Raw genomic sequence first — 23,769 nt, forward strand, 5'->3', positions numbered from 1 at the left:
TTGTTGCGTCATTGTAAGAAAAGCACAGGTGTTACTTATAACATTAACAAAGCCTTCGTTCTATTCAAGCACCCGAGTGTGTGGTCTTAGTTACACTGGGTTTTCAAGTGCTGCATATGTGGAATAAATGGAGCCACTGAAGTCGGAGTCCTACATTTTTGGCAAAGTCTCTTCTAGTTGAAATCTAGCTGTTTGGTAACTGATAAAAAAAGACAAACAGGACGCTAGCCATCAGAAAACTCATCGTATTTATGAGCTCTTTCACGCTTTTAAAGGAATTGAATGACACTACAACAGCTTGGTGCATCTCCTGTATTGTTTGTTTTCTGGATTGCTGGAGGGACAGTGAAACCACTCTCACTTCCAAGACCTGACTGAGTTTGGATTTCATTTGAGCCTCTACCTCGCATGCTTCTTGAGTGCAGTTGTTGCTTTTTTGAGCCCAGAACTGGACCAGAATGCACAATACCAGACGCCTGAAACCAAAGAAGCTACATGAAATTCAGCCTGTATCATTTGTATCATTTATACTGTGCTTTTTCTGCTCTGTGGAAGTTTTCATCATCTTAAGTCAGGTTCGAGTACGACTGTGTTGTGCTTTCTTTATTCTAACGAAGAAGACATTTTAACCAGAGCAGCTGACAGTGAGCCACTACCACCCCTAAGATTACTCACCTACCCTGAAACACACTGTCTGGTGCTATGAATGGATGTTATGTGTTAAAGTCTGTGTCAAACCTGTTATGAACCCATATGCTGTATTTTTACCTCAGTGCTGTCACAAGATACCAGAGGCAGCAACAGTTACATTCAGTCTCACAGGTGCTAAAACACTTCACTGCTCTATAATTGTGTGCTATCAAACTTCAGGACAGTTTTAAGATAGCACCTGAGGAAGTCGTGACTTAAACAAGTGGATGTTAATGAACGAGAATGAGTAAAAGTTCTGTGACTGTAAAATTGAACATGTATCAACGATGCTTTGCTGTGAAGCTCATAATCAAAATAGAAAAGCACTGACTCACAACACAAAAGGTCACACAGCTCTGTTCACACAGACATTAACCCCTTTTTCATTCATATGAATGCAGAAGTGTGTTTAGTGCAGCAGAGGGGCCTCCAGCAAAATCCCTCAGTACTGTGTGAAAAAAAAGTTTGGATCTGTTTAAACTTCTTCTGCAGCACAGCATGATTCCGTCAGCAAGACACTGCATCAGCCAATCACATACTGTACATGCCAGCGTGTACTCATGGCGGATTATGGTGTGACGCGCACTCACTTTAAACACACATCCTTGCTGGATCATATTGTGTTGCGTCACTGGTAGATGTAAAAACACAGACCTACCAACGCGCCCCCTGCGCTGTGTGAACACAGGGCACATGTCTACGTGATTGCAGCCTCCTGCTGTATTGGCGGGACACTGACTGATGGACGTGGTGGTGAGGAGCAGGCTGGCTGAGAATCGATCAGCTGCCAGTTTAGGTAAAATCGAATGAGCTGCACTGCATAAAGTCGCACAGTTGGCCTCTGCTTCAGAGGGATTAGACAGCGATGACGGACATGATGGATAAAAACCATCACAGGTGACAAAAGAAAGAGAGACAAATAGCTTTGATCCAAATTAAGGAGAGTAAGATGAATTTAAGTGAGTGTTACAAAGGTCATGGACAGTTTCACATAAAACACTTCTTTAGCTTCTATTATCTAAATACATGTTTGAGGATGTGTTAACAGAGGACATGAGGTTAGCTGGTGTGAGGGAAGAAGATGTTTGTTTTCTTATAGCTTCTTAATATGTTGTTTTAGTATTTTTACAACACATCATTTGCTGTAGACTTCCTAATTTCATTTGCTTGGTACCAGGTGCATGAGCTGCTACATTACTTGTTTGCTGTACGTGTAAAACTGTTACAGTGCTCTGGTATATCCTGTTTCTGTGTGTTTTTGGAAACTTGTAACCAGAAAGCTGTAGGAGATCAAATTCATTTCAGTTTTTAACAAAATATTTGTGGTTTGGTTTGTGTTCCAGTGCAAGAGAGGGAGACAGAGTTTATGGCTGCAATGCAATCATGAAGAAATAAGAGTTTGGCAGGAAAATGTTTTTACCATTGTCAAAGTAGATGACGGTAGAGTTTCTGGAGATACTCGGGTCAAAGTTGGCCATTAGAGGAGCAATGAACTGTGTCGCTGTTAGCATGCGGTGGACCACATCACCTGTGTAGATGAACCCTGCAGAGAGAAGGAGAGAAAATACGCAATACATTACTCTGTGTACTCTGAATCCTAATTTTTAAAGAAACATATTATGGGTGGATGTCCTTAACCTGTTAATAATACCAATATATAAGCGCTGCACACACACACACACACACATATATATATATATATATATATATATATATATATATATATATATATATATATATATATATATATATATATATATATATATATATATATATATATATAAGTGTTAAGGTGGATTTCCCCTTTAGCACGTCATCAAAGCAAACATCGATCTTCTCTTCCTACCTTTCGTCGCCCTATTAAGCAGTTGCCTCATATCCTCCAGGAAGACAACAAGTCTGCCCTCCAGTCTTAAGTTAAAAGCTTCCCATTAACCCACAACGATCACTTCTGTCTCAGTCTCTGGCCCTGAGCTGCAGCCTGGTTTAGCTTGCACCAGTCATTAATTAGAGCCATTATCTTTGATCAAAAACAGAAGGGCAAATCTGAGGGGCTTTAAATGAAGATATGCTGAGTGAGCAGTTAAAGGTTATTAAGGGGCTATGAGCTGTGTTGCTCCCCTACCGGTGTCTCCCTCCCCGCTTTCGCATGTGTGTTTTTACTCTACATCATCAATCACAGATGTTAACAAAGTGACCATGACAACGAAAAGGGATTATATTAACTTATTTGTCCCTTAAGTAAAGCATAAATAGATCTCTCCACAGAGAGGGACGTGCTCAGCAGACACAAACTAGAGCTTCATCATTTAGCAGCGTGTAAACATGATCATTAATGGACTACAGAAACAGGAAGGAAATGCTCGCTATTCATCACCAGGGAATGGCTTTTGCATAAAGAATCTGCACTGATGACAAAAGAATCAAACCGCATCTTAATTTCCCCACTGACAGCAAAATATAGCGAAGTCAGCTGCTCTTTCAAGATGTATGCAAAGCAGAATATTTTGTTTTTCACCGCTTGTTAACTGGGTTGCAAAGATATCAATAACAAACCTTAACACACGGCCTTAAAACCATGTTTAACTCAAACAAAAGAAAAATCTGCAATTGGAGGAGAGGATCAGAAGTAATTTACCTTTGAATAGCAGTTGTTTCAAAGTGATTACTGAAACAGAGAAGGGACGTTTAGGGATATTTTTTGCTTAATGTTACCACTTCTGTATGTTTATGATGACAGACAGGGTTGTTATCTGCTACCGCGTCAATACAACCATTATGCAGCAGCTACAAAAATGATCTTTGATGAGTCGCAGAGAATCACTGCTAGTCTGAAGTTCTTCTTCTTGCATTATACATGTTAGGATAAGTTTAATATTACTGTCATGTCCGTACATTAATATAAAGATACAACCAGCTGTTAGTTAGCTTAGCTTAACATGGAAACACAGGGAAACCGGTGGCCTGACGCCATCCAAAGCCCCTTTATTTAAAGGTCACTAGGATTTGTTTTAACCTCTGAACAAAGGCAGGCTTTCTTAACTTATCAACTGAACATTATTATAATGTTATTCAATAACACACATTAAGACACCATTCTCCTCCAAAGGCACTTTGTTTGCCTGAAACATATGGGGAAAAGGGAAGTGGGAAGTAGATGTTGTAGAAAAATCTCATGTCTAAAAACCCCCAGTTCATGTAACCACAAGTCTCCTCATACAGTAGGTGAGCCATAAAAACACATCTATCATTTTGGAAATCGGGAGCAGAGCATACTGCACCGTGGGGGGAATCAATCTTCCCCTGCGCACCCAGAATTACCTCTGTACAGAGGCCTGTCAGCACCTCACTGATCGCAGGCTGGGGGAGTCAAGACTTTATTTATTTGTGTGAAGTATTGACGGTGGAGAAACCAACCTGGAAGATGAGTGAATGAGGGGAAGGCTGTACAGTAGTGGACCTCAGAAAGACCATGATCTATGAGTTGAATTCCTGCTCAAACATATAATCTTTTAACAAATGAATCCTAAATAAAGTTCTACTAATGACCTTCAAAATATGCCGACATTAAACTGAAGTCATAAATTAGCATTATACTGCTGCAACTACTGCAACAAAAAATTACTTTTATCTTTGAATCTGTTGTCAGCATGTTTTTCAAATTAATGATTTAATCAACACAGTTAAGAGCTCAAATATATTTTATATATTATATTATATTATATATTTAGCATCAAAAATGACTCCTTAGCTTCATGAAGTGAGTGTCTGTCAAGCCACGAGTTGTGTTTATTCCATTTTGTCTTAACACATTAAATATATTAATCAGTGAGAGTTAGAGGCATTGATAAGCAGATTTTCTTAGACCTGGTCCAAGTCAGGCATTCATTCATTTGAACACAACACTAAAGATGAGAGCATTTAGCTTATGTTATGTCATGGTATATGAATGTAAAGAGGACATAAGAGGCAGGTTTGTGCAGTCTACATATCTACATGAAGGTAAACATACATGGAGGTCTATGGACAGTGAAGAGGCTGCACACACACATGCACTGGTGGTGCCTTCATGGTGGTGCAGTGTTGTGTTGGTACGTTCCTATTTTTTATCTGATCGTGCAGCAACACAAATCCGACATTATACGGTACATACCATCTGATAAGGTATTTACCCAACAAGCGCTCAAGCACCTTTTTATCTCCCTTCGGCTGGATTTGCTTTGTTTTGCCCACTTCGCCATTTCTTCTTTCACTTTCAACCTCTAAAGAAAAAAAAAACCTTTCACACACAGTTGTCTGGACACACAAAGCCGTGTGTTTGAGGGTTTTATTTCTGGTGCTTCTTTCAACCAGCAATCTCCTGAAAACACAGACGACTTATTTGACAGTCTAAAGAATATCAGACAGCCTCTCAATACACTAAAGAGGTGAGAGCTGCGGGGCGCTCAGTGGAGAGGCAATTCATTCATTATGGCTGTCACTTACAGAAGGAGACTGGACAGTGGGGGAGGGAGGAGGTTTACCGGGGGGAAAACTGATAGAGAGGAGACAGGGGAAAGAAAAGAGACACAATCACAGAGGAGTTCGAGGTGGAGGTTCCAGGAAGGTGGGGTGGAGCAGGATAATTCTTTTCTTTCTTGAAGTTATGTTTATATGTGCTGTCTTCCAGACTGTGCCCGTCCAAGAACAACATGAGCAGGAATTAGTCCCACTGGACTAAAGCTTCGCTTTATTGGACACAGTGTTTAGACAACGTCTTCGCTCCTTTGTACTGAGCCGTGTTTAATTTACTGGATATTCTCTGTCTATCTGAAGCCAGGAAGAGCACACCCATGTTTCAATTTAGTCTTTGTTTTTTTATACCAAACTACAAGGTTTTTATCTAAATCAAACGTCTGATGTTCGTAGCTGATTAATACAAAACGCAGTAGAATCCCATAATTAATGCATCATGTTCTACATAAATGCTGCCACTGCATGTCATTAACTTTGTCATTTCTCTCCTATAGTTGTGTTTCCTCCTCTCTCTTCTCCTCTGCATGTATCCAGTATATTTCCAGGGTCCAGTTACTGGTCTTACCAACCTGCCCAGTGTTTTATTGCTCTCTCTCCTCTTTCCACTCACCTCCTCCTCAACCAGTTGAGGCAGATGCCCGCCCACCCTGAGCCTGGTCCTGCTGGGAGTTTTTCCTCTACACTGTCGCCTAGTGCTACTCAATGCAGTTTTCTGTATAATTCTGTATACAGTTATATTTTGTAAGGTCATTACTGTAAATACTAATAATTGAATTAAACATGTGGACGAAAACAACGCGTGTTAATTAGTCCCCACAACCTTCAACCTGAATCGAGATCCTTTGTCAAAACCCTGTTCATAGAAAATGTGCTACACTAAAAATAATGTTTAAGACATGTTTTCATTGTAATTTTATATTTAAAATATATGATGCATTACTTTAATATTACCTTTTACTAGTAGAAGAGGCAAAAGGTAAAATATATACTAAGGGCTAGACACTGACAAATTTCAATATCTGATCAATACCTAACAGAAACAAAACTTTAGATACTACGAAGTATATTTTTCAGGTAATGTTAAGTAAGACATGCGATGCTGTACAGTGGAGTATGTAGTATGAAACATGTAAACCAGAAAGATCTGTTACTGTTATTATTTTCTCATTTATTCATATGTTAACTTTTTACTGCAGCTTTTTACTATTTTGGTTAAAAGGTTCAGTTTGGCAATAACTATTTTCATTATAGTTTCATCTAGTAACTATTGTATTGATTAACTGAATAATTGTTATTTTGCAAAAATGAAAAACATAACTAAAAGTACCACTTCAAGCATCTTATTTCGTCCAAACCCCTAAAAAAACTTAAATAATGAATCAAATCCTATTTAATTAAAGTTTTCATTTTCTTCGAATCATTTCACAACAGTGCGATATAATATTTAGTAGCAAGACTTAGTTTGTTACATATTAACTGTTAAGATCACAAATCTATAATTGAATACAGCATGTTTAACATCCACCGATTTGATCATAACGTGATGTTAGTATTCTGGTTGTACGGTGTGACAGCTGGTCCAGTAAACATCACGCCGCAGCTGGATGACAGCTTGCACTGGTCAGATCATATCATCACTGATATCCACAGTCTCTCCACATGCTCTTCACCATGAATTAGACTTTCTCTGTTTACTACGAGGCCTGCAGTGTGTTGACAGCCACTCTTAACCCAGAAACCCTGTTTTATTATGTATCATCCAGGCAGTTTTGAAATTTATTCTCCCCACACTGTTGCAAATATTTTCATGTTTAAGATTTTCTATTTTTTTTTACACCACTGTCTACGTAGCTGTATTGTAACTTTCTATTGAAGTGACTTTGTAAAGAGATGCGTATGGCACAGAGCTTAAACATAAAAATAGAAGTATTAAAGGGATTTCTTAAGGGTACCGGCATGAATTGATGTCTTCCACAGTAGTTTGATGGTGCTACTGGAGTACGGCTGCAACCAAACATCATTTTCCTCCTCACTGATGTTAATATATGCCTGAAAAATGACCTAAACAATAAACATTGGGTGTGGGTATGAATTAAAAAAAAAAATGCAGCAGTGAGGTACGTGATCTGTGACCTGTTGACAGAAAAGAAACCAGGGAGAAAAGATGGTTGAGTGCGCAGAGAAAGACTGACCAGCCCTGAAATGACGGGAGGCTCAGAGACTCTGAGACAAAAGCCCCAGAGGCCTGCAAGAAGCAGATATCTGCTTCTCCCTCCTCTGTTTTCCCTGTCGCCCCCTGCCTCTTCCCTCACTCCCTGTCTGAATAATGCAAATTCACATTATCTCTCGTTCTGTGTTAGTAACATCTGCGCCGGTCCATTCCTTCTCACCACCATCCAGAGCGTTTCCAAAGCCAACTCAACATTCCCGGTGGTCGAGGATCAAGTGGGAAAATGAAACAGTGACGATAATGATGATGAGAGACACAACAGATTATTTCGTTATTATTCCACAGGCAGTGGAACGCAGCATATCTGAAATAGCTGGGTAAGAGCAGGGCTTTGGTCTTTGATGTGATAATGGCTGGTTGTGGTTTAGTCGTCAAGACTCAAGTGGAAAATTGTTTTGCACACTCTGACAAACTGCTGAGTCACGTGTCTAACCCACACATGCACATCCTCTGATACCCCCACCTCCTTATTCACGTCTGTCAGAGGGTGTAAGGCCACTTGGAAGGGGGGGTTCCAGTTTCCAGTCAAACCCACTGGTCTGGATTCTTTTCCAGTTAAGTCTGGTGTGGAGCTGGTGGTGCATAGTGGTTTGTTTTATTATCCCCCTGTCTAGCAGACTGTCCCACGGAGGTGAGAGCTGTAAATTGGTTTGTATCTGGCCGACTGGTGGTTGACTGTGCCAGAGCCTTTTCAACCCTGTTGCTTGTGATTTACTTTCCCAGAAACAGTGAATAAGAAATGGTCCTTGTTTGGTCCCTTTCCGTATTCAGAAGTAAGATCTCTATGTAGAGTGGCTATTCCACGTTCACAGGTACATCAAGTACCAGAAACACAGTCAGACTCACACAGACACACACGCTTTTTCTTGTACATTTCATAAATGCCTCTGTCCTCCAGACTGATTTTGTAAATCTTACCACATTTTCTCCTAAGCCCTGCAGCAATAAAACTGTCTGTGTACAGTCTAATATGCCAAGCACATACAGTGTGTCCAATAATAACACTAGTAAGTATTAGTACTGGGAGAACAGAGTCGAAGAACAGCGTTCACTTACCACCAGTCGCCACAGTGATTTCACGCAGGAAATGTCCATAGAAAGGAAAATCGAAGGACAGATTGACTCTCTGTGAGGGAAAAAAACAGACAAATGACCTCGGTCAGAAAGATAAAGGTAAGAAGAGGATCAGAGAAGCGACTGGTCTCATCTTAAAAACAACAAGAGGATTTAGATCTGAAAGAAAACATGAAAAGAAAACACAGAGGTGCTACGTATATCTGCTCAACTGTACGGGCCAATCACCGGTCATTTGAGAGCAAGTTGAGATTTGAAACAATGTCATGTACACCTTACTGTATTTAGTATTATCCTCAAGGAAATTCACTTGGCCGTAGATGTTCATCACTGTATGTGCCACCAATTGTAACCTACAAGGTGCGTAAACACCTTCTGACAACAACAACAACAACATGGCAGGTTTTAGACAGTTGTAATAGTGTAAAATATGTAGGGGAAGTTATAAATGTTAATAGTGGTAATAAAACACTTAATATGTCCTTCTATGTGCTTAAACTACATTATAGTCTGTTATAAAACATTTCTTAATTTTAAATGTATCATAGAAGGATATTTACTCAATATTACTATTATATATGTTCGAATTAAAAAAATATTTTCACAAAATTTTGAGTTTTTTTTTTTTTTTTGGTTTTTGCCATTTTAACTTTAGATTAGGTTTTCATCTAGCACCTGCGTTTTATGTCTGACTGTTAAAGTTGCCTAAAGTTTCTGAAGCCTTCAGCAGGACATCTACCACCTACCAGTAGGCCAGTAGACACAATGCTAAGTGTGATAGCAGTAGATCCCAGTGACAGTTGGTGAAGCAGAGCAACAAAGTCAGTGTATGTTTAGGGTCCGGCATGCTGCTAGTGAGCATTTAACATTCATGTGGAAAATTTGACCTCTTTTTTCATTTTTTATTCAACATTGGTATCATTTTTTCTATGCTGTTCAGGGTTTTATTGCCATATACTGTGTTTATTTTGTATTTTAACTATGTGCTATAAAGTGCTGTATAAATAAAGCTAACTCCACTGTAGCTTTTAATGTATGTTTGTCTTCATGTTATATGTAAATATGCTGATGGTATTTAACACATAATAAAAAGAGCTGGAACACACTGTAGTATAATAAAATTGCTCTTGGACCAAAACAACAACTAACTGTTTATGTGCGTTACCACAATGATGGTTTTTGTTTCCATTATTTGATCCCTGAACTAAATATGCTGCTGTCACGTCGTACCGCTGCCAGAAAACGCTATGGAGATGGACAGCGCTCAGTAAACATGGAGAGATTATGCGTTATCCTACATTATACCGGGGGGTGTAATCCTGTGGTGAACCACAGTGAATCTTACCGACTAAATAACCAATACAGGGTTTAACTTTTCTACAAGCCTGTAATGAAGCTGACCTCTGCAGCTGTGTCTTGTTTTACGATCTTACTGGCCAATTGCTGTCGGTGTCAGGGCCAATGCGCTGGCAGGAAGCAGCGCCAGGAAGGAGCATGAAGGCTTTCTCTAGTTCTTTTCCAGCACTCAAGAGTTTTACGCGGCTTCTCATGACTTTAACTGCCTTCATAATAAACTCGATTTGTTTAAAATGTTAGTCTCCTGGCACGATGAATGAATTTCAGATGGTTTTCTTCTTGTGCTGCAATCACACAATCAAATTATCCAGACAACCTTAGCATCTCTTCTTGACTCTGAATTGCCTGGCAGGTCATTGAATTGGGAAATTCACGTATTGACTTTTTAGACTAAGCCAATGTCAGAGAAACTTCCCACACCCGCTTATACTATTTGGAAGAAAAGTCTGCTAGCCAGGACGTTCTGTGGATAAAAAGAATGGCTTGCCTCAGATTGTACGGTTCAATCCATCGTTACATGACTGAAGGTTGAGGAGCAGAATTCACAATGTGTGTTCACCCTGGGTGCTTTCTGTTTTTTAAAAGACTGTGACTGCCCTGCTGCTCTGTCTCTCCAGTCAGTCTCCTGCTGCCTTGTGTGACTTCATCAGTATGCACCTCACATGGGTCACCTGCTAGTGCTGAGGTGGAGGGAGAGGAGCTTTAACACTTCACTGCAGTGAAGCTTTTAAACTGTTTTAATGTTTCAAGAAATATTTGGATGTTTTTCAACCTTGTCTCCATGTTTTTAATGTCAGAAGAAACAAATCTATTATTGTAAGTCACAGAGTTTGGGTTGATGTTTCTGTAGTGACATAAACTCAGCACTCGTGGCTTCACTAACAGCAGCCAGACATAAATACACATACTTAGCACTCATATCTCAAATTATTACTCTTATTGTTGCTCTTGCTACACTTATTGTTGTTGTTGTGAGAAGATAATCAAAATCTCCACATGCAGGTTGTTTTTGGATACGAACACATAAAGAAAACATCTGAAATAACCTAACATCAGTGGAGCATCACTTAAAAGCCCTTCTCTGTTTTAATATAATAGTTCTTGTTAATGTTTCCTTATGTTAATTCATACTGACCTTCGCTGAGCATGTGATGGATGGAGTCAGTCATGGCAACTTACAGAGATATTTTCTTCTTATAGCACTTTTTGTGTGTGCTCTAAGCGTTTCTCCTTTACTGCTTGTAAGTCGCTTTAACTGTTCATAACAATTTTAATCTCAGTTTTAAGGTCAGAGAAACTCTTCTTGTGGTGTCAAACTCTGCACATACATCAAACAATGTGCCAGACTGTAGGTACTCTTAAAAACTCTTAAATCTCCTTTAATATCATTTGTGGACTCACCGCTGCTTGTCTGTGTGTGTTGGACAGGATCCCGTGGATCTTCACTTTCTCCTTGTCCATCTGGTCGATATTTACCCACAAGTCCTTGCTCATCGGATCTGACGGGCCGTATGTTTTTGATGTGTAGTAGTTGTGATCTGTGTCCTCCTGCAGAAAGATGACAAAAAATGCAACACATGGGTACGTTTTCATATTGGTTTCTATAAAACGACTGAAGGAGCATAGTGCAACAAAAGTAATTTAGAAAATGAAATAGAGCTTCAAGGAAAGAGTAGATATGGCTAAGCAGCTTTGTGAATTACACTGATGGAGTCTGTGCTCGTATTATATTGTATAGAGTGCAGCCATATACAGTAAGTATGTATTATGAACATAATCTAAACAAACCTGCAGCTCATTGTTCCACTCAGCTGCTATGAGCTAAAATCAAATTCACCTACAGCATGCATACAGTATGGGAAATCAATAACACAGAGCATTTGTAATTTTACTGCGCGACAAATTAGCTGCTGAATTGAATTAAATGACAGTGCAATCATTTCCATTATGTGTGCATCTTCTTTGTGCTTTCATCCAGCTCTGTGGTTTTCATTAGAGCACAAAGAGGTTTTTTAATAAAAAGAAAAAAAAAAAAAACTAATCAACTTCTCGCACACTTAAAAAGCCCAGGCCAGACAGACTGTAAAGTTAGGATTGCCTTTTTTATAACCGAAACATGCATGGATCTTTAAAAGCCACGAGGGAGAGGCCTGTCTGCTTTTATTGTTTCCTGTAACAGAATTAGAAAGAATGCTAGTGTCGTGGGTCTCCTACTGCTCGTCTCTTTCGCTCTGGGTCTAATGAGACGCCACACGGCTGTGTCTTTTATCTAAAGCACTGTAAAAGTTAATGTTTTGCTGAGAGCGACGTATAAACTACGCTGACTGTGATCTCACTAGGAGGAACTTACACGCTCCTGCAGATACTTTGATATATGGGAGGTATTATTTTGAGCTACTGTGCTTTGGTTGTCAAAAGGCCATGAGACAAACATTAATTAAAACACAATCCTCTGCTGTTCATTTCGTTTTGCTTCAAGGAATCACATTCCCCTCGGAGAGCTATAATCTTATACCTCCCCAATATTCAGCCTGGGATATGAGACAAAGAGATAATGTTTCAGGCTTCGCGGAGCCTCTGAGGGATTGATAAATATCCAAATTCCAAATGGAGTTCAGCCATGTAGGTGGTGTTACTTGTGATTAATTTGTAGATTTAAACAAACATTGCCAAAAGTCTTTCATTCCAGCTTAGAGTGCAGACAAATTGTGTCAGGGAAAAAAAAAGAAAAAAGCCCCTCCGGGCAGCCTTAGTCAGCACATTACTTTCAGAATAGAAAACAAGGGCACTTGTAACATAGCAACACTAATGCAAAGCTGCAACGTTTCCTGCTAATCAGCACAAGATGTTTTTGGTGATACAGCTGTCACAAAAACCTGTCAGAACCTTCAACCACGGGACGCACAAAGAAGAACGGAGACAGAGACTTTCTGAAGCTGAGAAAAACAAAAAGCCGTTACTAAGAGAGAAGAGAGAGGGGCTGCTGAGCTGTTCACTGTAAGACGCTGATCCGTCGTCGAATTTGAGCACAATAAATATGCATCTGTGCATCATGAGCCATAATAAATAACATGCATTAACATATACATTTGGCTTTAATTAGACTTCATGAATTTCTTTTCATTTATTATAGATTGGCATTAGAAACGTTTCAATAACTCAAATGATCCAGCTTTTGCGATGACCCCAAACTCGCAGTTTTTTTTCTCGCTTCTCTGGGAACTCGCCTGTCTTTTAGACGAGGTAAGCCCTGTCTGCCCTCCACCGTAATTCAAACGCTGGATACAGGCTCCTTAGAGATCAGAGGGGACCAGCTGGCAGTTCTTCCCCTCAAGGGGAAGAGTGAAGGGGAAGATTGGCAGGGTGCCACAGTCCAGCTGGGTGTAGGTGGACACGAAGCTGTGAGGGTTTTTCAACAGCAAAGCAAACAGCGAGCAGGGAGCACGGTCAAAGAAGCGGTCCCATAAAGACACAAATATTGACATAGATTTGGTGGGAGGTCTTCAAATCAGCCACTGGAAACCTGCACCAAAAATGTGTCAGCAATGTGACGCATGGTACTCAACATTACTGTGTAAAAGAAAAGTGAGAAACTAGCTACTTCTACAATACTGGCTCTATTTTAAACCGTCTTTATAACAGCTGGGAGAACCGAGAACATTTCCAAATCTTTAGACATAAAACACATGAAATCACTACGATGCTTTGTAATGTATTTACATTTCTATAAACACACAAAGAGCTAACCTGGTTCCACACCTCTGAATCACAGCCCACATCTTCCTGTAGTGATTCATATATTGAATCACATTTCAAAATACAAAATATAGATTTGTGTCTTCATGAAGTGACCTTTTGATTTTAAGGAGAAATACAGTAAAATGGCCGCTGTTATTTTAGATACTGTATGTAATATTATTATGTAGTATGTATTTCCAAAACTTTTCAGATAAACTTGAGGGCACGTAAGTCAGTGAAAGTCAAATGAAGTTACACTTTGCTCATTGCAATGTGGGCACAGTATACCAGAAAATAGACATCACCCACCACCTCATATGCATATGTCTTAGTCATGAAACTGCTAGGGTAGACTTACTGTATGTCTGTTATAAAGAGGGGAGCTATTGCTGTGGATACTTTGACCAGAAAAAGATATGTTTAGATGTTTCTTCAAACTGCTTCTGACGACGGAGCTGCGACACCGAATACTGTAACTATGTTTTTGCTCTGGAGAAAATAAAACTTGAGCTTTGCATAAATGGTCCAATATGTTGGGATTAAGCTGCTTGTCAGACAGCTTACCCGTCCCTAAGAGACTGTACGCTCTCCCACAACAGAGTGAAATCAAATTGCAGCCTGTTTGAAAGAATGCAACTGTTCATGTACTGTATGCTGCTCTTTATCAGCTGATGATGTCTCTGATCCATTATTCATTGCTCCGCTCCATTTCCTGAGACTTGTGCCAGCTCAGTGGTTCTGGTTTTGGTGAAACTCGGCCGCAAAAACAGCATCGTCGACTCTTTATTATTTTATCCATTAGTTAATTGTTTAGAAAATGTGTTCATCCGATCACAGTCCACACTCCACCCATAATATCAATCCCGGAAGAGGGGATCAGTTCAGCCTTATATATATAAAAGCCAGGTACGGCCATGGATGCAATCATTTTTACTATATGTGCTGTCTATGTTCATCTGATGAAATGAATGCAAGCTAAAATGTCAGTCTGTAGGTTCGAAACTGAAGCAGACTGGACACACACTGAAGTTTAAACAACCTTTGGTTGGTGTCAGGAGCACCTCCACGCTGCAGCAGCTGCCGGAGATGATCTAGCAATACACAGCTTAAAGACTGAGCAACATAAAGGAAGTAAACATCTCTCTCCAAACACATTACCCTTTGGGAATCTTTTAACTTGACAATCTGAGGCGCAAAACAAACAAAAGAGTTAAAAAAAAAAAACAACCTAATTTGCATTCACTGCAGGTTTTGAGTGTGGAGCGTGGTAAGGGTAAAAGTAGCGCTGGGAATCAATCGAAGTCATGAAAATAAGCAAGCGGAGCAACTCGCTGTCTCGCCCTTAAGATTCTCTCGCTGGATTCTCTCCCTCAAGAAAAAACACAAATAAACAGTGAGTGTAGTGAAGCATGTAGCCCCCAAAGCTCAGACCGTCCTGAGCTGTTCCACAGATCCAGTAACAACTCTTCACCATCAACCACTCCCTTCCTACTACACATCAAAGAAAGCTGTTCAAACACAAGAGGAGTAGTTGGATAGATAGACCCTCAAAACACTAGTATACTTGTATATATATTTGTACTGGCAGCCTGACGTGTCTTACACTGGTTCAATGATCAGAACAGGCTGAACTTAATATACAAAAACAAGGTGATCAAACATGTAGCACATATTTCAGAGGTAACATGAAGTGTGTTATGTGTGTCATGGCTTCACTTGTTCACTGCTGCACAATGATCTGATAAAGGTCTACGATTTATCATCCAAGTGGCTGAGATATGTCGTCCTTACGTGTGTTTGTTTGTGCTCCTCATAAAGATGGGATCAGCGATATCACCTGGCAGCTGTGAGGTTCTCTAACTACACTACCTGACCCCACGTTGGCTCGCTTTAGACTGTGTTGACATCATAAACGCCTTTGTGTGGGATTGAAAGATGAAATATGAATGATACCATCAAATAACTGCAGAGGATTGTAATACTCAAAGAAAGGTACAGCTCTGGATATAATTTTTATCTGCTGTTTCAGTAGTAATAGGCCACTTTCTGAAGTAATCTATCAAGAATTGCTTGTATTTGAGAGCTAATGCAGTGTGTTGTGGAAAAAGCTGAACCAAGTTCAACATTTCCAGTCCTCTGCATCCACACCTCAGCCGTGCCAGCACTGTGGTTTCATCAGAAGGAATTCAGAGCTGCAGTTTTTGTTGTAACTTGATATTGATGTTGTCCAACTGAGCAGCAGAATTTTTTATCTACTCTGCAACAGAAGTCTTAAAACAGTGTAAAAGATGTGAGATCGTGCATAAAAGTTACCAAACACATAAAGTCTAGAGTTCAGTTCAAGCTCAAGATCTCCGTTGCAAGTCCAGCCCTTCAGGTTATTTCACTGAATTATTTTATACACACACATTTTACTCATGCTGTCAAATAAAGGCCCGATACTGGAAAATAATCATGTTAAAATTCAGCATACCTCTAAATAATCACTAATCTAAGACATCAACACAGATGTTTACACCCACTTATTGTAGTGCAGGGGATGGTGATTTGATCTTGATAGAGTTAACGTGACAAAAATCTATTCGTCTGTCCATTAGCGATGACGGCTTATCCTTCAGGGGTCACCGGGGGGGATGAAGCTGATCGCAGCTGACTTTGGACAGGTCGCCAGCCTATCTCCAGACTGACACATGAAAACAGACAACTACAGTTTAAAGCTGCCAGTTCACCTAAACTGTCTTTGGACTGGAGGAAACTGAAGTACCATTAATATTAAACTATACAAAGTTTGTTCAAACCTTTCTCTGCCTTCCAGTGACCTAAAAACACCTTCTGCTGAGAGTCTGTTTAATCTGGTTTAATGATCTGCCGAGCCGATACAGTGAGTCACAGTCACTCATGGCGTCAGACAGTCTGCTGTTGAGGCCACTGTTATGAGCCTGCATGTAAAGGTGAGATGAAGCTATTGTTATGGCACCAGGTACCCTCAAAGCAGAGACGATGAAAGAGAAGCAGAGAGGTTTTCAGTTCTATACTAGTAGAAACCCCATTTAAGGAAATTGAAAAAAACATTTTGATAAAAATGTAGTTTGAGATTATATCCCAGTGTCTTATTCTTAAGTACTAAGGAAGGTAACACATCTGTGCATTAGCTTAGAGGCCAAGACATATCCAATACCTCACATTAGCTTTTTCTTTGTGTTTTGGAGATGGAAAATAAGAGATTTTGGTTTGTAAAATCACAATACGCTCTGTTCATGAAGTCATTTTACAGCAGATGTATGCAAACTAGTGCCGGGTTTATTTTTGCTAATTAGACTTTTTACATGCTTACATACTTAAACATACTGTGTGAATACACCATTGAGTGAAAGCAGTGAATCAGAGAAATAAAATGATTGGTGATTGGTTTATGATCTAAAACAAACCCAGCCACACCTCCGCACAATCATGCATGAAGGATTTTCCGTGAATACAGTTTGTTTTCATGCCTCTGATTGACCAACTATGTTTCATTTTTCCGCCTGTTGCTCTGGCAGCGTGTTATTATGGGGAAGATTTACTTTTAAAAACAGTGCTTGTATGATTGGTATTTAAAAAAGCAAAAACACCGTTTCTAAACACACTTGTACATGTTTATATTACAGAGCGGTGTGAGCGGGGAACGGCATTATAAGGTTGAAGACTTTAAGGTATTTGCTACTATTTATATGATGGACGGTTAGTTTGGCAGCTTATGAAAGCATTTTGGGCCAGCATTCGCGTAGCTTAGCATAACTGTCTCTTAACAAGAAATAGTCCCTGTTCCCAGTCTTTACACTCAGCTAGGCTGACGAGCCTCGTGACTTTAGAGTCGTTCAAATCTTCTGATCTACTGTAACTCGCAGCAAAAACGATTATTAGTGTATTTCCCAAGATTTCCTTCATTTTGGTGCAGCTATAATTAAAGATTTGTTGAGTATTCGCAGGAAGTAAATACATCAGACTTGACTGCAACACAGCCAAATTACTTGTTGCATTTTAAATAGGTATTATTTCAGGAAACCTGGTCACAAATCAACAGCTGCAGCAGACAAAGTGGGTAGATGCAAAGATGGTCTGCCAAAAACTCTATTTACTTCATGTACTTATGTGTCTGTCATCACATATTGATAATATATAGCTCTGTAAAACGTCCAAGGACACACAGCTCTTCCTCCTGTCTTCATCTTTCCTAACTTCAAGCTGCTTTACAGCAGAATCCTTAGATCCTATTGGGTGGAAGATATCAGCTCCGTGTGTCAGTGTTTCTGACCCCTGAATATGAAGCTTTTCATAGATCAACAAAGTGTAGCTGGCAGCTCAGTGTGTGTTTCCTGTGTGGTGTGTGTGTGTGTGTGTGTGTGTGTGTGTGTGTGTGTTAGGTAATGACTGGAGGAATGACAGGGTGTGGACTGCTTTTCTATTCACCAACAAGAAATGAGCACCAGAGAACAAAAACAATGAGGGAGGACGTGTCTGCATGTGTTTGTGTGAGCGTACATGTAAGCACAAGGGTGCGTGGATGTGACATCTGAAGTGGTATGCATGTGTTTATTCAAGTGTGTCTGCATGTGCCCACACATATACGTGAAGTTTGAAGGCTTTTCTACGTGCAAGCGTGCGCGCGCGTGTGTGTGTGTGTGCTCACAGCTGACGATCAAAGCTCCCTCGCTCCTCACTGAGAGACGTGGGGCTGTGAACCTGAGATGATTAGAAGCCACAAGAAAACTTAACAAGCTGTCTAAGCCCAGGCGGCCGCCATCGTTACGACTGAAAGCGCTGATGCTGGGCGCCACCTAAGGCGCCATAACAAAACACACATATACACGCACACAGCGAATGCGACTATTAATCTCCTGCAGGTTTACCAACTCCTCAAACTGTATGAGGCTGGGTTAATTTCCTGTACTGGTCTCTCCGAGGTCAAGTTTAAAAGGATCCACTCCCGCCCAGAAGGCTGATGAATACCTGAGGGCTGAGCTTAATTTGATATAAAATATTAATCTTTAAGGCTCCTCCTAGCCTTCTTTTCATTACCAAACATCCGCTCTTACAGAGAGATTTATATTTGCTCCAGGGAAATAACCAGAGTATTTTTAGGCAGAGCTCAACGGAGGACTTCATCGATTTATTCTTTTTATATTAGATGGATTGTTCACTCGACTGAAGGTTGTATGAGCCACATTCTTCTGCTGGACCTGCAGTGATCTGATGTCTGATGAAACATTACAAATGTAATAAAGCATGTCAAGCGCTGACACGCTGAATAAAGAATTAAGCAACCTCTCATTTCAGCATCATTCATAAAATAAAAGAAGGCTGCCCTTCAACTAAGAGCAGAACCACATCAAGCCCGCAACAAGCAATTAGCGACGATTAAGGTCAACTGTTCCATCGCCACATGTTGCCCTCATCTGGACCATGAGTCTACAACTGCATATACAAACCATAAAAAGGCAGCGTTTTCTTCCCAACATCTCGCCACTGTCACCACAGACAATTTCATTTTTTAAATTAAAGGTAGTCATGACACAGTCGTTCAGATGAGATCAAGATAACAATGAGAAAAGCCTTCTGTTTGTGCCCTCCTCACTACATTGTGTGTTTGCTTTTGTCATTTCGGTTTCTATTCTCCTGCAGTGATTTGCTCAGCTGCAGCAATTCCACAGGCTGAAGTGGCTGAAAAAAGCTGCTGCAAATAGTCTATATAATAGATTTGTGCTGCCTGGTGCCATATTCATATATATTCATATCATATATTTATCCATACATACCAGTCACTAACGGTCCCACTAGTAGATAAGGTGTAATGTGAAACCTTAAAAGACTTGTTGAAGTTTTGATTTTCTAACTTCGTCACACCTTTTCAACCCAAAGAGACGGCACTGATTTGCGAAACCAGAAAAGTTCTCATAAATCAGTTAGTATAGTTTTCATGTGACTCATCACCCACCTCTATCTGGGAGCTGTTGTCTGCTTCCTCCGCTGACAGCAGGCCCGGGAAGCCCTGAGGCTCCTCCGGCTCCTGGTCCTGCTCCTGACTGGCCCTGTTACTGTCCATGTTCCGAGGTTTCGGGGGAACCCATCTCCTCCACCTGTGACTGTACAGCTTTGTGTCCACTGCTGTGTCCTCATCTCCTGCCTGCCCCTGCACGTGTGAGTATGAGACCTCTGTGGAAAGACAAGAGATAAAACAAAACATCACCCTAAATCATTCATTTCATGTAGATACGAACACAATATGGCACCACAAATACACTTAATAATTAATCACTGGTTTGTGGACACAGCATTCTAATATAGTTTTCAACCCAAATTAGCTCAAAACCATTCAACAGCGTGTTAGTCAAACTAAAGGAAAAATCGGTAGCCGTGTTTTGTGAATGGATGGGTTGTACATGGAAATAATTACATGGAACGATAATATTTTTACTTTCAATGAGGCAACAGTCATATCACGGAGCCGAGGAAAGTTGGAGGCATTAATCTTGTGTTGCTCCCTCATAAGTCACTGTCTCTGCAGACTTTTCTTATTGCTTTGTGGAGAAATCTGTCCCTGCCTGAAACAGATGCACATTAGGTATGAGTCAGCAGCCATCACACAGACCAGTGGGCCACAGTCAAACCCAATCATCCCTATGCCTGAATCTGAAATGAGATGCTGGTGGAAGGTGAGAAATGGTATTGTGCTAATGTCCCAGACTTGATTAACCAAGTCTGGGACACACTTGGTTAATCAAGTCATGTTAGGTGCACAGAAAATTTGCATCCCAGCTGGTAGGAAGTGGGACACGCAAACTTTGGCTATTCTGAGTCTCGGCTAATTAAATTCAGCTTCCTCCTGCTCTCAATCATCACTTGCATTGTGCTTAAATTAAGCCAAACTCACAATTCAGCTGCTGTCGTTTACATAGTTTCCTGCCTCTGTCATCCGACAATGGTGCGATGCTTCCTGTTAACCAGGCAGACATTGCTGCCTGCTATTAAAAGTCAATCAAACCACTTTCTTGCTGATGGTTTCACACTGTTCCACAGCTGAGAAGATGATGCATCAAAATATGCAGCTTTGTGCCAACACAGAGAGAGAAGACGACTGTGAGCCAATAAACATGGATGTCAACAATTTAGGGTTTAATAATTGGCTTTGCAAATACTTTATGCAGAAGGAAATGCATTTAATACTTGTTAAACCTCAAGGATACACAATGGGTTTTTTGGTGAGTAACAATGAATGTAGACAACTTTTTTCTTGCTTGTAAGAAAACCTCATATTGCACTTCAAAGTTTCCAGTGCTTTGTTCAGCCGTTCCTGCTACAGATGTATTGCATCATTATTGCTCCTGTGGGCTTCACTATTTATTCAGTATGTTTTTGCAGAAACAATTATTTTTTTTCTTCTTTTGTGGAGGGAGAAAAGGGAACGTCATGCAACAGTGGACGTTGTAGTTGTGTGGTGTAATCTATGCCTCAACCATTAGCCTATCAAAATGATGAGTATGTTTTCCACCGCTAAAACATGCTGCATACTGTGTCATGATGATGCCATTCACGCATAACGACATCTAAATCCTCTGATGTTACTTTTCCTTGTAGGGAAAATCACAAACGGTGCATGCTCTCTGCTTGCTTACAAGGCCTTCGCCTAATCACCTAGATTAGAGAGGCTGAACCTCCTGAGACGAGCCAGAGAAGGTGTGAAGCTGTGTCTCTTCCTCTGGTGATTGACTGCAGATTTGGCTAATGCTAATGCTCAGCATGCTTTGAGTGACCTCCTGCTCCCCGCGACCCTAATGAGATTCGGTGGTTAAAGTCAATTAGTAATTAACTTTATTTTCATTGCAGTCACCCAAACAAAAGTTTACAAAGTGCTTGCATGCTGTTGCAGCTATGCCCATTGTTTTGGTTTTAGGGCAGAAAACACTGCTGATTCCTCTATTTATTTCTATTTTTTTATGAGACAGAGGTCATTGGGTTTAACTAGCAGAGTGAGTTTTCGGCTTCTTCCCCTCTTTTCTCTCACACTCACATTTTGTTCTCCTTGTCCTCCTCCTCCTCCTCTCCACTCCTCCTCCTCTTTCTGGGGCCCCAACCAGTGGTTCTCAGAGGGGAGGAGAGAGGCAGACAGAGCAAGTGGAAGAGCTTAAGATGTTAATTCACCAAAAGCGGAAGCTGACAGATTCATTTTATAACAAGCATCTGCAAAGCAAGAAGCATTGAGACCAAACTGCTGGTAGAGCTGTGAATTTAACTGAGCTGGGATGACTTGCTTCGCAATTTGCAGCTAATTGTTTGTGGAGCCAAAGAAAAATGATTCAAAAGTTAGAGCTCACTTTGTCACTAGTGTTCAAACCACAAACCAAACCAGGAATCTTGGTGTGGTTATAGACCCTAATCTAAATGTTAAAATCCACATTAGGACATTGACAAATAACCAAAAATAACTTAGTAGTAATAGTATATATTCTCTGAATTAGTCAGGTTTTTAGAGGTATCTCTAAACTGTTGAAAAATCACTTGGAAAAAAAAAACAAAGGCTTAAAAGTTTTTTGTTTGCTTCTGTCTTTTATTAAATTATATCTGTGGGTGTGATTGTTACCCCCACGCATTTGCTCCAGTTCAATGCAGATGCAGTTCTGTATTATCACACGACTCTTAAACACACTGAAATCACCATCTCAGTCTGGTTGCATGGCTCCTACAGCTCTTGGCCAACGTTTCACTCACTGTCCCATTCTCACATATTTCTAATGCTTCCTAACACTCATTCTATCCCCAGTAATTAATTAACATCCATGTGGACAAAGTAGCTTCCTGTCAACAGCACATATATATAGAAACCTACTCTGATTCAGGAGGCCCTACACATACTGTTCCGCTAACACATAAACATCCATTTTCATCTTTGTCAGCTCCTCAGTATGGTGGAAACTGGCAGCAAAGAGTGGAAGCTTTAAATACACCACGAACACAATATAGGGGCCTTGAATAAATGGCTGCTCTTTCCCCAGCTCTGTAAATGATGCGAGCCACAATGAGTCACCTTTTAAAGGAGCAAATGCACCTGCATTTCTCTTGTGTACACCACTTCGGTGATTCAGAGGCTGATTTTCTTATTATCAGGGGGAAACGTTGGGTCTTTTGTCAAGTGTCTGGGAGGGCACTGAGGGCAGACCCCTGAGGAACATCTAAAAAAAAAATCCACAGCAGGACAGGGTTTCTCCTCAGTGTGAAACTGTTTCTTGGCTTTTGTGTGAAGGGAAATCTTTCCCCTCTCCTTTTCTTTCAGTGCCTCTGAAAGCCCTCGCATACCTTCACCCTGACTCTGTCGAACGGCCTTGTTGGCCATGATCATGCCTGTCAACACCCCTGATTCACAAACACAGGAGGGACTGTAATTTGGTTCCGCCTTAAACCTGTCAAGGATGTTTAAGAGGTCATAAAATCTTAGAATAAGGGTGCTGTCTGCACCCCTTCTTTCGCTGCTTTCCCACCTTATGTTCCCACCTGACTCAGTGGTACTGACAGCAGACTGACACACATGACTGGCAAGCAGAGGAAGAGAAATGCTTCATTGCATTTATGCATGCTTGTGTGTGTGTCTGTGTGTGTGTGTTTAATTTCAGCAAAAGCGAGATGCAAAACACACATCCCTCTACGGTTCCTTAGCGTTTCTATCGCGGAGTGTCAGAGTGCTTAATTTAGTGCCCACTAAAAGCTGCTTTATCAGTGTACCAGCAGACTCTGCCAAACACTTTGGAGGACTGTCTCTCTCAGGGTTTCTAACAGTGCTGACTGTGTGCACACCAACTCGCCAGGGTCAACACGGATTAAGTTGATGCAGCTCTAGCTGAGGCCACCCATCTTTCTGGAACTGGGGTCATTTTCACTAACATAATAAAATAACAGAAAAAATAAATGATGCAGATCATTTGTGTGATTTCATAACAAACATCCACTGATTTTTACATTAAGGAAAGACAATGTAATTAACTGTTTCGCTCCAGATCAAGAGAGAGAATATTGCAGTTTCCTCCCTGCAGCATGTCCTGTTCTCTTCTTTAGTAACGATTCATTGAGATCATTTATCATTATTTGTTTCACACACATTTGTGACCTTAGTAACAAATTACGTCTTACGTTGTTTT

At 40.5% G+C, this 23,769-nt stretch overlaps 1 protein-coding gene across 1 annotated transcript in view; it reads right to left on the bottom strand.

Annotated features, from left to right (window-relative positions):
* The window catches only part of plxdc2 (plexin domain containing 2), a 79,540-nt gene that overhangs the window by 27,481 nt on the left and 28,290 nt on the right, over positions 1 to 23,769 (bottom strand). Inside the window, exons 2-5 of the mRNA XM_026362070.1 lie at positions 19,578 to 19,795; positions 11,267 to 11,413; positions 8,492 to 8,561; positions 2,111 to 2,233 (exon numbers count right to left, since the gene is read on the bottom strand). Of these exons, the coding sequence (XP_026217855.1) occupies positions 2,111 to 2,233; positions 8,492 to 8,561; positions 11,267 to 11,413; positions 19,578 to 19,795 (558 nt within the window). The remainder of the gene's footprint in view (positions 1 to 2,110; positions 2,234 to 8,491; positions 8,562 to 11,266; positions 11,414 to 19,577; positions 19,796 to 23,769) is intronic.

The sequence above is a fragment of the Anabas testudineus genome, chromosome 2 (genome assembly GCF_900324465.2).
Source record: "Anabas testudineus chromosome 2, fAnaTes1.2, whole genome shotgun sequence".
NCBI lineage: Eukaryota > Metazoa > Chordata > Actinopteri > Anabantiformes > Anabantidae > Anabas > Anabas testudineus.